Genomic DNA, 12796 nt, shown 5'->3' with positions numbered 1-12796 from the left:
CCTGTACCACAGCATTGATTTGGTTCAGTTAAGGGCAAGTGCAGCCTTCCCCATGGCTGGGTCGCTTGGCAGCACTGGCAAGGAGGCCAGACGCATGCACAGTGGCATGTGGCTGGGATGCCTCTCCTGGTAAACTTTCTAACCTACATTCCCCCAAAATGAGGTGAAGAGGAGGCTTTGTTTATTCATCTGCTCCCCAGATATAAAGGAGGTGGCGCTTTAAGGTGAAAGGCAGACAGGATATTTTTGATGATACCTGCTTTAAGTTCAAAGATCAGCAAAATTATTTGATATTTGCTGCCTGACTTCTTAAATTCCTGAAGTCAAACTGGTTCCCATCCAAAAGGAAAAATAAAAAAAGCAAACCAGGTTTCTAGTCAGAAGGATTTATTCTCTCGGAAAAACCAATAGTCCTTTCAGTGCATTAGAAAATTGGCTGCACTGTCCAGACATATGCTCTGTTCAGCTCTCTGGATTGCTGTAAAACCAGCTTTAGGTATTTGAATTCAAGCCACTGATGCGAGACAGGGAAAAGCAGCCCCACAAAAAGGGAAGCATTTACAGGGCAACTGTCACTGCGTGTGGCAAGCCCCTTTCATAGCACAATCAGTTAGGATTAAGCTTTTTCTTACATAATGATAAATCTGCAGCTGGACTTGTGCACAGATCAAGATTTCAGCAGGTAGATCTGAAATTAAGATCACACTGGGTCCCTGTAACCTTCCCCTCTCCTAAGGGAACCATACTCACTTTGCATCTGAGAAACAGGATGATTAAAAGTTATGTATCACAGGGCTATTGTGAACATTGCCAGCAACATCTGTCTTGTCAACACTGGAAATAAAGGTGGGAGGCTCGTGGGAGATGGCCACCTAAGTCCTGGGTGGCCCGGCTCTGGTGGCAGATGGGTGTGTTTCCCACTGGCGACATGCTGGGCAGGCAGAGCTGCAGTCTGCAAGTGCTCCTGCTCCTTCCCTTCCCCTCCTCCGGCACTAGGACACAGTGCTGGTGGGACCCCCTCTGTGATCAGGGCTACCTCTGCTCTGAGTGTTAGAAATGTCTGTGTTAGCTCCTCTTGTCTCCCTGAAACTGATTGCCATTTCAAGTCTTAAAATTTACTAATTGCTCTAATTGATTTAAAATGGAAAAAAAAAAGGTAGAAAAACGGAAAATTGATGCTTCTCAGTCACTTTTTACCCTCTCAGCTTTCTCTAGAGCAATAAAAAGTACTAGATTTTTATGGAAAAAAGCAATTATCCCCCTGTTTGGTTTGAAAGTACTTTTTTAGTTTGGAATCATACTATCAATTTGAGAAAAGTCCAAGGTAAAAACTTCAAAGAAAATCAAAGCATTTTTTTCCAAAAAGTAAAGTCCAGATTTCATACTAACAGAAGAGTTTTTGCTGGGGAAAGGATTCATATACTTTGCCTCTTCAAAAAAAGTTTTTTTCTTTTGGTATAAACTTTCTTGTATGCATTCTTTTTTCCCCTGGAACTTTTCTTAAACACAACATCGAATCAAAAAAACCCCCAGAACCTCAACTTTGCAAACCTGGGGAACTTGCCAAGTTCTCTCAAATGTATGATTCCTGTTGTATAGTTTTCCTTTTGACATAAAGGGAATGTGATACATGAAAATATCTTTCTTTTCTCTGTAAGGGGATAAAATGAATGTGTTTGCCAAATGGACAGCTTATATGAATGACTTATGATTTTATATTTTAACAGAAATCTGCCAGTTATGTACAGCTGCATGTTTAATTCATACTGAATAATTTATGCAAGCAATTTCTTTTTTTATTCATAAATTCTTTTTTTAACACAATCTTTATTTCAGGCTTAACTCCAGTTTAACAGATGCTTTTGCCCATGAACATATTAATAGATGGTTGTCCTTCCTTTAACTAGTGTGAGTTTCCTGGCTTTGTCGTCATGTTCCCATTTAAACCTCTGGGGGTTTTGAGGCCTTGTCATGGAAAAAGATTATTGTAGTGGGATGGAGCTTATTTGGGTGAAGCAGCCAGGGAGCCAGCAAAGAGAGGAAGTGAGCTGGTTTGAGACTGCTGGAGTTCATGTGATAAATGACATTCTTTACTACCCTGTCGCTGCTGGAGCAAGGAGATACTTGTCCTTTCTTATCTGGGAAGCCCTGTGCATGTCCTGTGTTCCCAGCGGGGCTGTTGGCCACAGGGGTTGGGCTCTGGGCCTGGAAGCAGACTCTGTTAGCCAAGGTTCAAGGAGACAAATTAGTGTTTTTATAAGGGCTAATCCTAGGGGGGATGATACAAAAAATCCTTATATCTGAAAACTTTTCCCGCTTATGAACTAGAATGAAAACCTAAAATCTCTTATAAGGACCTGAACCAGTATTGTTTCATAATTTAAATCTTTTTAAATATACTTTTGAATTTAGGTATAATATACAATGTCAAATAATATCCCTCTATACTAATATTTAATGCAGTAAGGGTATAAGTGTGCAAAACTTTAACCAAAACAAAGCAACAATCAAAATGATTAATGCTGAGTTCTGTTCCTTGGAGCTTTTAGTGAAATCAGCACAGTATTGTGCAATGCTTGATTTTTTTTTTTTGATGTAAAGGTGCTTTTTTTATTGCAAAACGTCTGAGCAGTATTTTTGATCAGTTCTATTGCAAGTACCCAGCAACAATGAGAGCTAATTTAACTATGTCCAAGTCACTCTGAATTCTGTAGCTTATGGACAGCACTGCAGTGGAGCAGCAAAGGTGAAGACTGTCCAAGGGGAAATGAAATAATAAGGTGCAGAAAATGGGCCATCAATGAATGTCATACCAGACATCTAATACTGTTATTGCTCTAGAGAAATCTGAGAAGGTAAAAGTGACTGAGAAGCATCAACTTTCTGTTTTTCTGACTTTGTCCTGTGAACTCTTGCACTGCCTTTCCCAGTTGTCTGCATTGTTGAGACAAGAAAGACTATTTTGTATATAGAAGGGGAAAAAAGGACATGACTGATTCTGAGGGCAAGAAGGTTGATGGCTACCTTCAAAGGGGTGATGCCTGCTGACCTTCACCTTCATAGGCATATGTCATTTTTTGGAAGGTTTTGAGGCATATCTGCCCCTTCTGAAGACATCAGGAAGGACAGCGGCCAGTGCAGGAGGACAGTTTGCCATCTGCAGGGAAGCATCAGCATAACACCATGACAGGCACTGGGGATAAGTGCTGGGAATAAGTGTTTTGTTTCTACAGTCTTCAATGGTGGTGGCTTCTTGTCAAACCAGTTTACCTTGGAGGAAAATGTGGAAATACGAGTCCCTGCAGGAGAGGAGCAGGAATGATATGTTTTGTGTCTTCCTGGAATGACTGTTGTCCATGCAGGTGTGGGCAGGGTCTGGCCCGGCTCTTGCACCCTTTGGAGCTGGCGGAGCAGGTCACCCTTTGGAGAGGCCTTCACAGAAGCGTGCTCTGGGGAAGCTCCAATGCCTTATCTGCAGCATAGTTATGGGCAACTGGTACCTATAATGTCTAGGGAAACTGGGGCAGAGTTTGTTGAGGCATGATTTGTCAGGTGGGTGGAAGTAGGCCAAAAAAGTCAGGAATAAGGGCCAGGAGCTGTACTTGCACGAATATCTACTGCCCTGAATTTTCTTCATGTGGCTATGGCTTGAAACTGTTTAAATTATATTGTAGCTGTAGCTTAACTTGCTAATTATTTAGAGATGTTAATTTCTAGATAATACAAAACCTCTTTGTAAGGACTGTGGGAAGGTAGGTGATGTATTAGTGAGGTTGGACAGTTCATCTCTAATTAGAAAATCTTATAAGCCGCCTTAGTTGTAAAGAGTTTGGGCCTCCACTTAATGCTGCGGAGCTGCATGTTGGCAAATTCATGTAAACTAGAGCATTGTTTCACTGTGCTGCAAAATTAAAGCATTAGAGTGTCAATCTTCAATTTACACCTGAAGGAGAAACCTCATAGATCTTAGGGACTGTTTTCCCTATATGCAGTATATCCCAATATAAATTGTAGATCTCATCTGTGTTTGTAGCTGCTTGTGGAGCATATTCTCTTCATGTTTTCAGAATTTGGAAGAACAGATGGTGAAAGCTTAGTCTAAATAAACTGAGTCCCAACCAGGGCTCTCAACATGAGTAAATCCTGGATGTTAAAATGACAAAGAATCCAAGAGCTTCAGGCATTACTTATCTCCAACAACCACACCTCTAACCTTGCACTACTGCATCCTGAAGTGATACCTTTCTGTACAGGAAGTTTCTGAGAAAATCCTCATCAACTAAGGCTGTTAGGAGTAAGAGACCAAATTGTACAGAAGCCATATGCTGGAGCAGCCATGGGAAAATATGCTGCAACACACACCGGGTTTTCGCACAAATCCTGGCTCTCCTGAGAAGTCATGCAGACTGCTCCACATTGCCTTGGCTGAGAGGCTGAACAAAAGATGAGGTCATCATTCCTCATGCTTGCCCAGGTCCTAGCCTGGGCCTCCCTGGGTAGCCTCAACTTCAAAAAAGAAAAAGGAAAAAACCAAACAACCCAAACCAGCCCAGCAGCAATGGCCTGGAGGGGGTTAGCACTGTTTACTCCTTACACAGTTGCTGAGGCATGCTGCAATGGAAATTGGTTTCATTCTTGGAGTAGGGACCTTACTGTGCTGATCAGATCAAGGTGCGTTTCATGCTGCAGTCTTGTCTTACAAGTCCTGCTGGGAGCAATGAGCACTTTGGCACTTCCTATGGGCTAGTTTCAGTGTGACTTTAAGGCTGCAATAGGTTTCACTGAGCTGCTGGTTATTAATTACTTCCAAAAATTAAATTTAGCCTATGAATTTTAGGAGGTTAAGTTTAGACTAGTTTTAAAAAATCTTGTCTCACTTTAACATGAAGAAAATCTTTGGACAACCTTGTAATAATAAACACATGGATTTAGTAGTGAAGATGAACTGGGGGTGGTTATACACTGCTCCAACCTATCCTTGATCAGGTTCCCGTAGGAAACGAAGGACAGAAAGGCAAAGGGGTGGCTGTGTACTGCTGGACCGCATCTGGATCTCTCCTGCCTCAATCATCGAGGCTGGAGCAGTGCGATTGCACAGACTGTTTGCTGGCTCAGGTCACCCGCTTAGCAGCGGGCTAGTGCAGCAGACTGAGGGATACTGAAATAACTTTCTAAATAACCAGAAGTTATTGACAGGTCTAGAAATCATCTGGGAAGCTCTAAGAACAGTCTTGATTTATGTAGTGGTCTTCCTTACTCCCATTGTGTACTGTGAGTTTTTTTAAGAAAAGCACCTAATAAGTCTATTGAGGTCATTCAGATGATACTCATGATACAACCATTTCTAAATCTTTTGAAGAGACACCTTAAATCAGTGAAGAGCTATTTTTAAAGGCACCAGTGAATCTGTTTCTCTCTTTCTTTAATAAACCTTGTTAACCAGGGTTTAAATGGTTTCAGAAAATGGTGCCAAGTGTCTGTGGAATTAACCAATTTTCCTAAGAATTCTGTTTGAGGTGGGACATAAAAACAACTTAAAAGTGAACTACACTAAAAGTCGGGGAATCTGTCTCTGTGTTCCTACCTGTATACCGAAATCCTCATCCAGGATCCAGGATTCCTGTAAATAATAAGGGTCTCAGTGTTTGCAGACAGATCCCTGCAGTAAACGAGTAAGAAACAGAACAGTAATTTTTTTTATTTTATTTTTTTTGCATAGGCCTCATGGTTCATTCAGCAGAAGCTACAGTACTTGTCTCAAGCACCCTCTTCACATTTAGCTTCCACTCAAAAAAGCGCTCCAGTCACTTCTCAAATGAACAGCGGCAGCAGGGCTCTCAGTACCAGGAGGAAAACGTGCCTGCACCATGAAATGGTAAGTGAGCAATGCCACTTTTCCTACTCTGCCAGCTGGAAGCCTCTGCTTGGTTTGTTGCAGATAAATGTGAGCCCTCCCATGGGTGAGGGGCCTTTCCCTCCAGGAGCTGCCCAAGGCTGTGGGACTATGCACTAAAGTGGGAAAAGAGAGCAGGTTTGGATTTAGGGTGTGTATCAGTGTTCTGCAGCTATTGTCTGTGCTGGCACCTCCCCAGCAGTGGGTGTAAGCTAGTGTGCCCTAGCTTTTGAAGGTTAAGCTGTCTCACCCATACTATAAGAAAAGAACATGCAGATGGATTGCTCATATGATGTTGCTGACTGGCTCTGGTGCTGACTGGCTCTGAAACCATGTTACTTCTGCCTTTGAGACTGGTTTCTGTGGCCTGTCTTAAGGGGTTTTGCTCCTGTTCGTTCCTGTAAAGTTATGAGCACTTGCTCTTAACTTTACTAGGCATCGGGAAGTGCCTAAAGGATATTGCCATGTGTTTGACCCACCTGTCTTTGTGATCTCTGCTTGGAGTAGAAGTTGTATAGTTCATGCACTCTTGCATCGTATTGGTTTCTTTTTGAAAAGCTATTAAAATTGTGTTGGGTGTGGAAGTCAAGCGAAGAGGGAAAAGGACTTCATAAAACTTTGCTAGCCCAAGGGGTGGGGGAAGTAAAGTTTTCATCTTAAAATAAAGGAAAACCAGAGAAGATGAAAGTGACAACTTGGTGAGGGAAAAAAAAAAAGCTGGTGAAAGAGAGAGAAATGAAATAAGGAAGACTGAGGAACTTATATCTTCAGTTGTTTTTCCATACTTCTGCAAACAGCAGACTCGTGTTGCTTTTATTGCTTTGCTAACAGTGCTGTTGAAAGATTCGCCTTTCACCCTAGGTCCTTTTTCTTCATTTTCTTTAAATTTGGTCAACCTTCAGCTGGCAGTCGTGGCTCCCTTTAGGTCTATGGAGTGCCTAAGACTTAAAATGCAGTAGTGTCAGGAATATGCCTCTAGCAAAGTTTTTTTAGAAATGGTCTTCAAACTAATTCTTAGTTTCTCACGCTACTGGAAAATACTTAATTTGGGTTTTAGTCTGCAGTTGCTATGAATATCTTTCTGATCTTTTTCAATTTGAGTATTATCTTTGGCACTGATTCTCCCCCTTTCCTTCCTTCCTTCATTTATTCATTTCCTTTTCTCTCTTATGTTTTCATTTCTAGTCAGGCATGTGTTATAAAGTACTGGGTTACATTTAGAAGGTACTGTACCTCTGGAACAAAAAAAATCTCATTAAGCTTATGGGATATTATCCTGTTTCAAGTCACTTGTGTATAACTTGTCCTAGGCCTGCATAATGCCTAAAATCATGGCTTAAGGTTAGTTCTTTAAGTGTTTAGATTGTTAGGCATAGTGGTCTCTAGTTTCAAATCCTTATTGAATAAAGTAACAGTGTTTTATTTATGTCCATCTGCCTTTGCTGCAGCACGCACAGAAGCAGACAGCTATGTGGTAAGGAATGATGTAGAACAGTATCTGGAAAACACTCCTGGGTATTGTCTACTGCTTCTGGCACCTGAATTTCAAGCCCTGCCAAGTCCTCAGAAGGATGATATTGATTTGACTTGCTCAGATTTGGGATACTCTGAGGCCTGAAACAATATCTGTTTTTCTGTACCTCGGGTCTGATTTTTGTAGGGGAATAATGTTGACCAGTGATACTGAATTAGGTGGGGAAAATGTTGCCTCTTCTCTGACACTGGTAAAAAAAAGTCTGATTTGTGAGCAGAATCACTTCCGTTACACGTACCATGCAGCAGAGCTTGTGCAGCACTTGTCTCCTCTGGTGTGCAGAGGGAAAACTGCCCAGAGCCAGGGTGCGCTGGTGTGAGAGGAAATCAATGTGGTTGTTAACAGTGGGAAAGCTGGAAGGGTGTAATTGGAAACCTGAAGACTGTAGTGTGGTTTTTTGGTTTTTTTTTTTTTTTTTTCCCCCAGTAGAACTCCATGGAAGTGAGAGACAGTCTTGGCTCGTGGCTTTTCTAGCAGCGCAGCTGCAGTGGGCCCATGCTGATGGTGCTAAGGGGCTGTTAAGAACAGAGCCAAAGTTGGAGTTGGAGGCTTGACACGCTTTGGGTTAACTGTAGGAAAGTACCTGTACTTTTCACGTGGGAAAGACAAATCTGGGCCGTTAATTGCCACCATGGAGCTGACAGACATCATGTTTTATTTTTGGAGAACTTGTCTGTGCTTCTTAACAAATGCCAGGATGTCCAGTGGGTTGTTTTAAATCTGAAAGTGTAACTTGCACCACCAGGCTGTTGAAGGGGATATTTGCTTGGCTGATGTCCATCATTGCACTAGGCTGTCCTATTTCCTTAATCACTTGAAAGGGATGAATAAAGAGAAAGACAAGTACTGCATTGGCAGACAAAGTCTTCTTTCATACTGTTCTGGAACTTGCACTCAAGTGTGTGATTATGATGTAAAAAAACCAAAACAAACCCCAAACAAACAAAAAACCCAACAACAACAACAAAAAAAAAACCCAAAAAACAAGCCAATATTCAAGGAAAAACACATTCAGGTGTTTTGTCTAACTCTCCTGAACAGTAATATCTGCCATAAAAACTAATCACTGAGCTAGGAGGAGGAGGGGATTTCATGATCTGAAAATTGACTGGTATTGGGACCAAGGCTGTGGTTAACTAACATTTTCGTTGGATTAACTGGAGAATTTTGAAGTTTTGAAAGACTGTTTATGAAATAAAAATGTTGACAAGTCTTTCACAGTTTACTGAGCAGAACTTATGTCTGTTGGGATTATATTGTCAGAGATGAGCTTGCTCATGTTAAGTTATTTAAAATGCTTAGAACCGGTTTGCTTTAAGATGTTGAAAAGGACTATTTTCTGTTCTGCTAGAAGGAAGTAAGTGAAAAACAACTTTGTCTTTAGAAGAAATAGTTTTTCAATCTCTAAAGTGAGTATTCAGAATATTTTCTCTGTTCTCTGAAATCCATAATTAATATTTGTACCCCAAGAATTCTCAGTCTCAGAAATAAAGGCGTGTAATGCTCATGTGCCTCTGAAATAGACTTATGTATATTGCTGCATTTTTGTTGTACCCAAATATACACAGCAATTGGGATGTTACAGGCTCAGTGTTAGTTGGTGGCTGATAGCAAAATACAGGCCAGCTTTCAAAAGGAAAGGCAGACCTATTATACCAACTATCCTCAGCCCAGCAAGGCACATAAGTTACTAGGTGGAAAGGGTGTGAACTGCTCTTATGGCTTCAATGCAATTAGTTTAGTGGCTTAAGTTATGCACAATGGGTTAATCGCATTGCTGAAGATAGCCCTAATGTGGTTACTATGGAAAAGTCTGAACTTTTAACACAGCAACAAAAATGTTTACTTCCAATGACCCCCACTTTTGTTGAGGTTACTAAATGTTGCGCTTTTCTGTGAAAGTTATCATAGTGACCTGATATTTGTAGTACAGTACCTCTTTGGACTGTCTCTGCTGTATAGCCAGGATTCATTCTGCTGCTTCCAACCTTAGCCAAACAATCTCAGCAGTTCAGTATGAAATTACAGTTACTACTTCTGAAACCTAAAAGCTTTAGCAGTATTGCAGATTTCCATCTTTCCTAACACTTTGGCCTTTATTCTGAGTATGCAGGCACTGCATTTTGACAACATATTTTACACTTCATTTTCTGAACAGTGTTTTATTAGATTAACTCAAAAAGGAAGACTAGCTTCTCATTTATCGTGACTTGCACATTCAGTCAAATGCTGTGTGATACTGAGTAGTTTAAATCTCCAGCGTATGAACTGTAAATTGACATTAAAGACCTCTCTTAACATCCATTACTCTGTTTAAACAGTCGCGCAGAATTACTAGTTGCCAGTAATTTCTCCTTGAATACAAATATATCATCTGTTCTAATGTTGTTTTAACTCTCTTGATTTGCATGTCATGAAAGGAATATCTTAAAATTAGGAAATAGCAAGGCTGAATAGTGTAATGGATAATAGTGATGACTATTGCTATTTAGTAGAAGTTTTGGGTTTGCTTGCACATGAAATTACTAATTTTCTTAAAAGCTAATAATACTTTGGTTGCTGAGCATGGTCCTGGAGGATAAATACCCATCCTGCTGGGATCACCAATTTGGCCTCTTCAGTCTTATCACAAAAATCTGACCTGTGAGGATGTGAAGTATGCACTCTTCTGTTGCAAGAGATGACTTTCTTTACTTAGTTGCCCTTTAACGCATTAAGGCAGAACAGTGTGTACTCACCACACAGACTACAAAGAGAATTTCAAACCCCAGAGCTCTCCATTTATCACATTGCATAAGTGTGACAAATTTGGACAGAGGCACAATAAATAAATCAGTAAAACCCATGTAGAGTATACTGCAGGATGCATTTCAGGGTGGAATCTGAGAGCAGAGCTGTTGGTGAAGAGCTTGTCATTTCCAGTTCATGTAGCAGTTGTGAAAAACAGCTTTGCATCTTAATACTGCAGCAGTTTATTGATTTGCACTATAACCGAAGGACTGGGATCCTTCCTTCCCAAGGAGGTTATGTAGCCTGGTGACATGCATTCTGTACTTCTGAAGATTGAAATCAGAAACTCTGCCTACTGAAAACAGGACTGTTAGGGCCTGTCCATGGTAATACCTCCTCACTGTGTTGCCACATATTTGCCTCACTGCAGTGTGTCTCCACCTGCTTATCCCGCCTCCTGTTATCTTTGCTATCTCTTTCTGCAGGGTGCACAGTACCAGGCCAGAAAACCTTACCTCTTCATCCATTCTCCATCCCTTCTTGCAACCTGCTGCGCATCTTTTCCCACCTCATGCAGCTAAACAAGGCAAAGCAGGGAGCTGGAAATTCATTAGTTCTCCTCAGAACTTGTTATCATGCCTGAATATTATTTGTTTTAAACCACATTGGGATTAAGATCCTTTGAAGTTCTTTGATTAGTGTTTAGGGGAAAATGAGATGCCAGTTTAAGCTTCTGATATTTTGTAACAGCATATAGAACACCAGTGTTCAAATTTATGCTTAAACCAGCTGGTTTAGAGTCACATTTAACCAAAAATTAATTAGCCTGGAAAAGAATGACTGAAACTTGATTATATTTAAGTTTGTATTTCAGCTTCCATCTGTGGTGAAATCAAGACCTATTCAGCTTTATGATCATTCATGGTGATGGCTTGATTTTTATTCTTATAGATTACAAATTTCTTGCTTGCTTGTTGTCTTTGTATATTAAGAATGACCTTATTTAAAAACTCCTTGTGGTTTAACTTTCTTAGCAGGAACATTATCATACACAGTTGAAACTCATGTGGTGAGAAAAGGCACGTGCCTCTAGCAAAAGCCTGGTTCTATCCATGTATTTGCACTACTTAGCTGATATGCGCAAAAGTTGATCTGTGCTGATGCTTGATAACAGTATGTGGCAGCTAGCTGTATGTATGGCTGACCAGTTGTTTATCCAGTTACTGCGTTTATGCAGACACAATTAGTACTTTCACAGCTCAACTCTCCTCTTGTTTGTTTTTTTTTTTTATATCTAGCCACCACTGTCCTCATCACTAATGTGACATTGAGTGCCCAGCATAAATAGAGAGACGGAAAAACTTATCCTTGGAGCAGCTGGTCTTAATATATAGCTGTTTTGCAGAAACATTCGATTAGAAACAACTTGCTTTCCTTGAACAATAAAAAATGAAACACTTTACTCCTTAAATCAAAGCATATATTTGGAATGATCTTGTGAAACAACAAAATTTTTCACAGCATGTAAGCTTCATGTACTGCAAAGATGTAATGACAAATGCTTTGCGGAATAACTGCTGTTTAAACACTGGTCATGCCCATTCTGTGCAGCAATAAAAGGGGCTCTGTTGCTGGTTTCATAGACTTCAGTGACTCCTACCATCAATGTCCAGTTTGTGGCAGCCTCCTATATAGACTAGGCTATAAGGTGCATTTAGAAAGCACATATGTTGGGCTGGTTCTCAGGAAAAGTCTATACTGTGAGCCTGACTTATTAAGACTGAGGTGCTGTGATGCATGTTTTAAGTATTTTTAGATCCCATACTCATTGGGCAAATATTCTCCTCCTTCTTCCTTATAAATGTAATGGCTATTGGAGTAGTAGCTATCTATAGATCTGTTCAGGAACAGCTGTATAAAAACTGCTGTTGTCACGTGAGCATAAACATATTAAGAAGCTATTTCTCTGCATTCCAGCTGATTAAAGACTGTAAGCAACATTCAAAGGCCTGTGTACATGTGAGGGGCATGGTACAGTCAAGTGCTGAGACAAAACATGACTGTAATGGATTTACAGTGAGAGTGCCCTACATCTTTTTATTTAAAAACTGCTGCAGTCAGAAACCCTGCATATTGTTGTAGGTACATGGATGATGGGAAACTCTTTCCTGGCAGAGCAGACAGTTGGTAAAATCTACGTTTTCTGTGGGTTTTTTTTGTGTGTGTGCTTAGTACACTTTCTAGCCTGTTGTTCACTAATAGTATCTCTTATTTCTTTCTTTTAGTCTTATTTCTTGTGATTAACATTCCACTGTTCATGCCAGTGAATTCATCTGGGGTTGACCCGCAGTGTGTTCAAGCTGGAGTTCGTACCCTCCTAATCCTAGGTCTCCTTCATGAATATCTTCCTTGCCTGTAGCCTGGGTGAAGTCTGTTCTGTCCTGTGCTGGCCCTGGTATGTGAGCAGACGATTCGTAGTTTTCAGTCAGTTCATCATTATTTATGATATAATCTGTGCCATCATCCTTCAGTTGATCCTGTATTCGAACAAAGAAAAATATCAGTGGAAGGGAGACTGAGGAGGTTTTTCGCTAAAGCTTAAATGAAGAACAAGTCTGATGAAATTCCACTTTTATTTC

The 12796-nt window shown here is 40.5% G+C and overlaps 2 protein-coding genes across 2 annotated transcripts in view; one reads left to right on the top strand and one right to left on the bottom strand.

The window, feature by feature from the left end:
• The first annotated feature begins 5777 nt into the window (after positions 1–5777).
• DIPK2A (divergent protein kinase domain 2A) overlaps positions 5778–12796 on the top strand; it is a 263792-nt gene continuing 256773 nt past the window's right edge. The window contains exon 1 of the mRNA XM_063339587.1: positions 5778–5875. Within this exon, the coding sequence (XP_063195657.1) occupies positions 5816–5875 (60 nt within the window). The 5' untranslated portion in view covers positions 5778–5815. The remainder of the gene's footprint in view (positions 5876–12796) is intronic.
• SLC9A9 (solute carrier family 9 member A9) overlaps positions 8987–12796 on the bottom strand; it is a 209620-nt gene continuing 205810 nt past the window's right edge. Inside the window, exon 16 of the mRNA XM_063339370.1 lies at positions 8987–12694. Coding sequence (XP_063195440.1) covers positions 12473–12694 — 222 coding nt within the window. The 3' untranslated portion in view covers positions 8987–12472. The remainder of the gene's footprint in view (positions 12695–12796) is intronic.

This window comes from Chroicocephalus ridibundus, chromosome 6, assembly GCF_963924245.1.
Source record: "Chroicocephalus ridibundus chromosome 6, bChrRid1.1, whole genome shotgun sequence".
Classification (NCBI taxonomy): Eukaryota; Metazoa; Chordata; class Aves; order Charadriiformes; family Laridae; genus Chroicocephalus; species Chroicocephalus ridibundus.
This window is presented reverse-complemented; position numbering and strand designations above follow the sequence as displayed.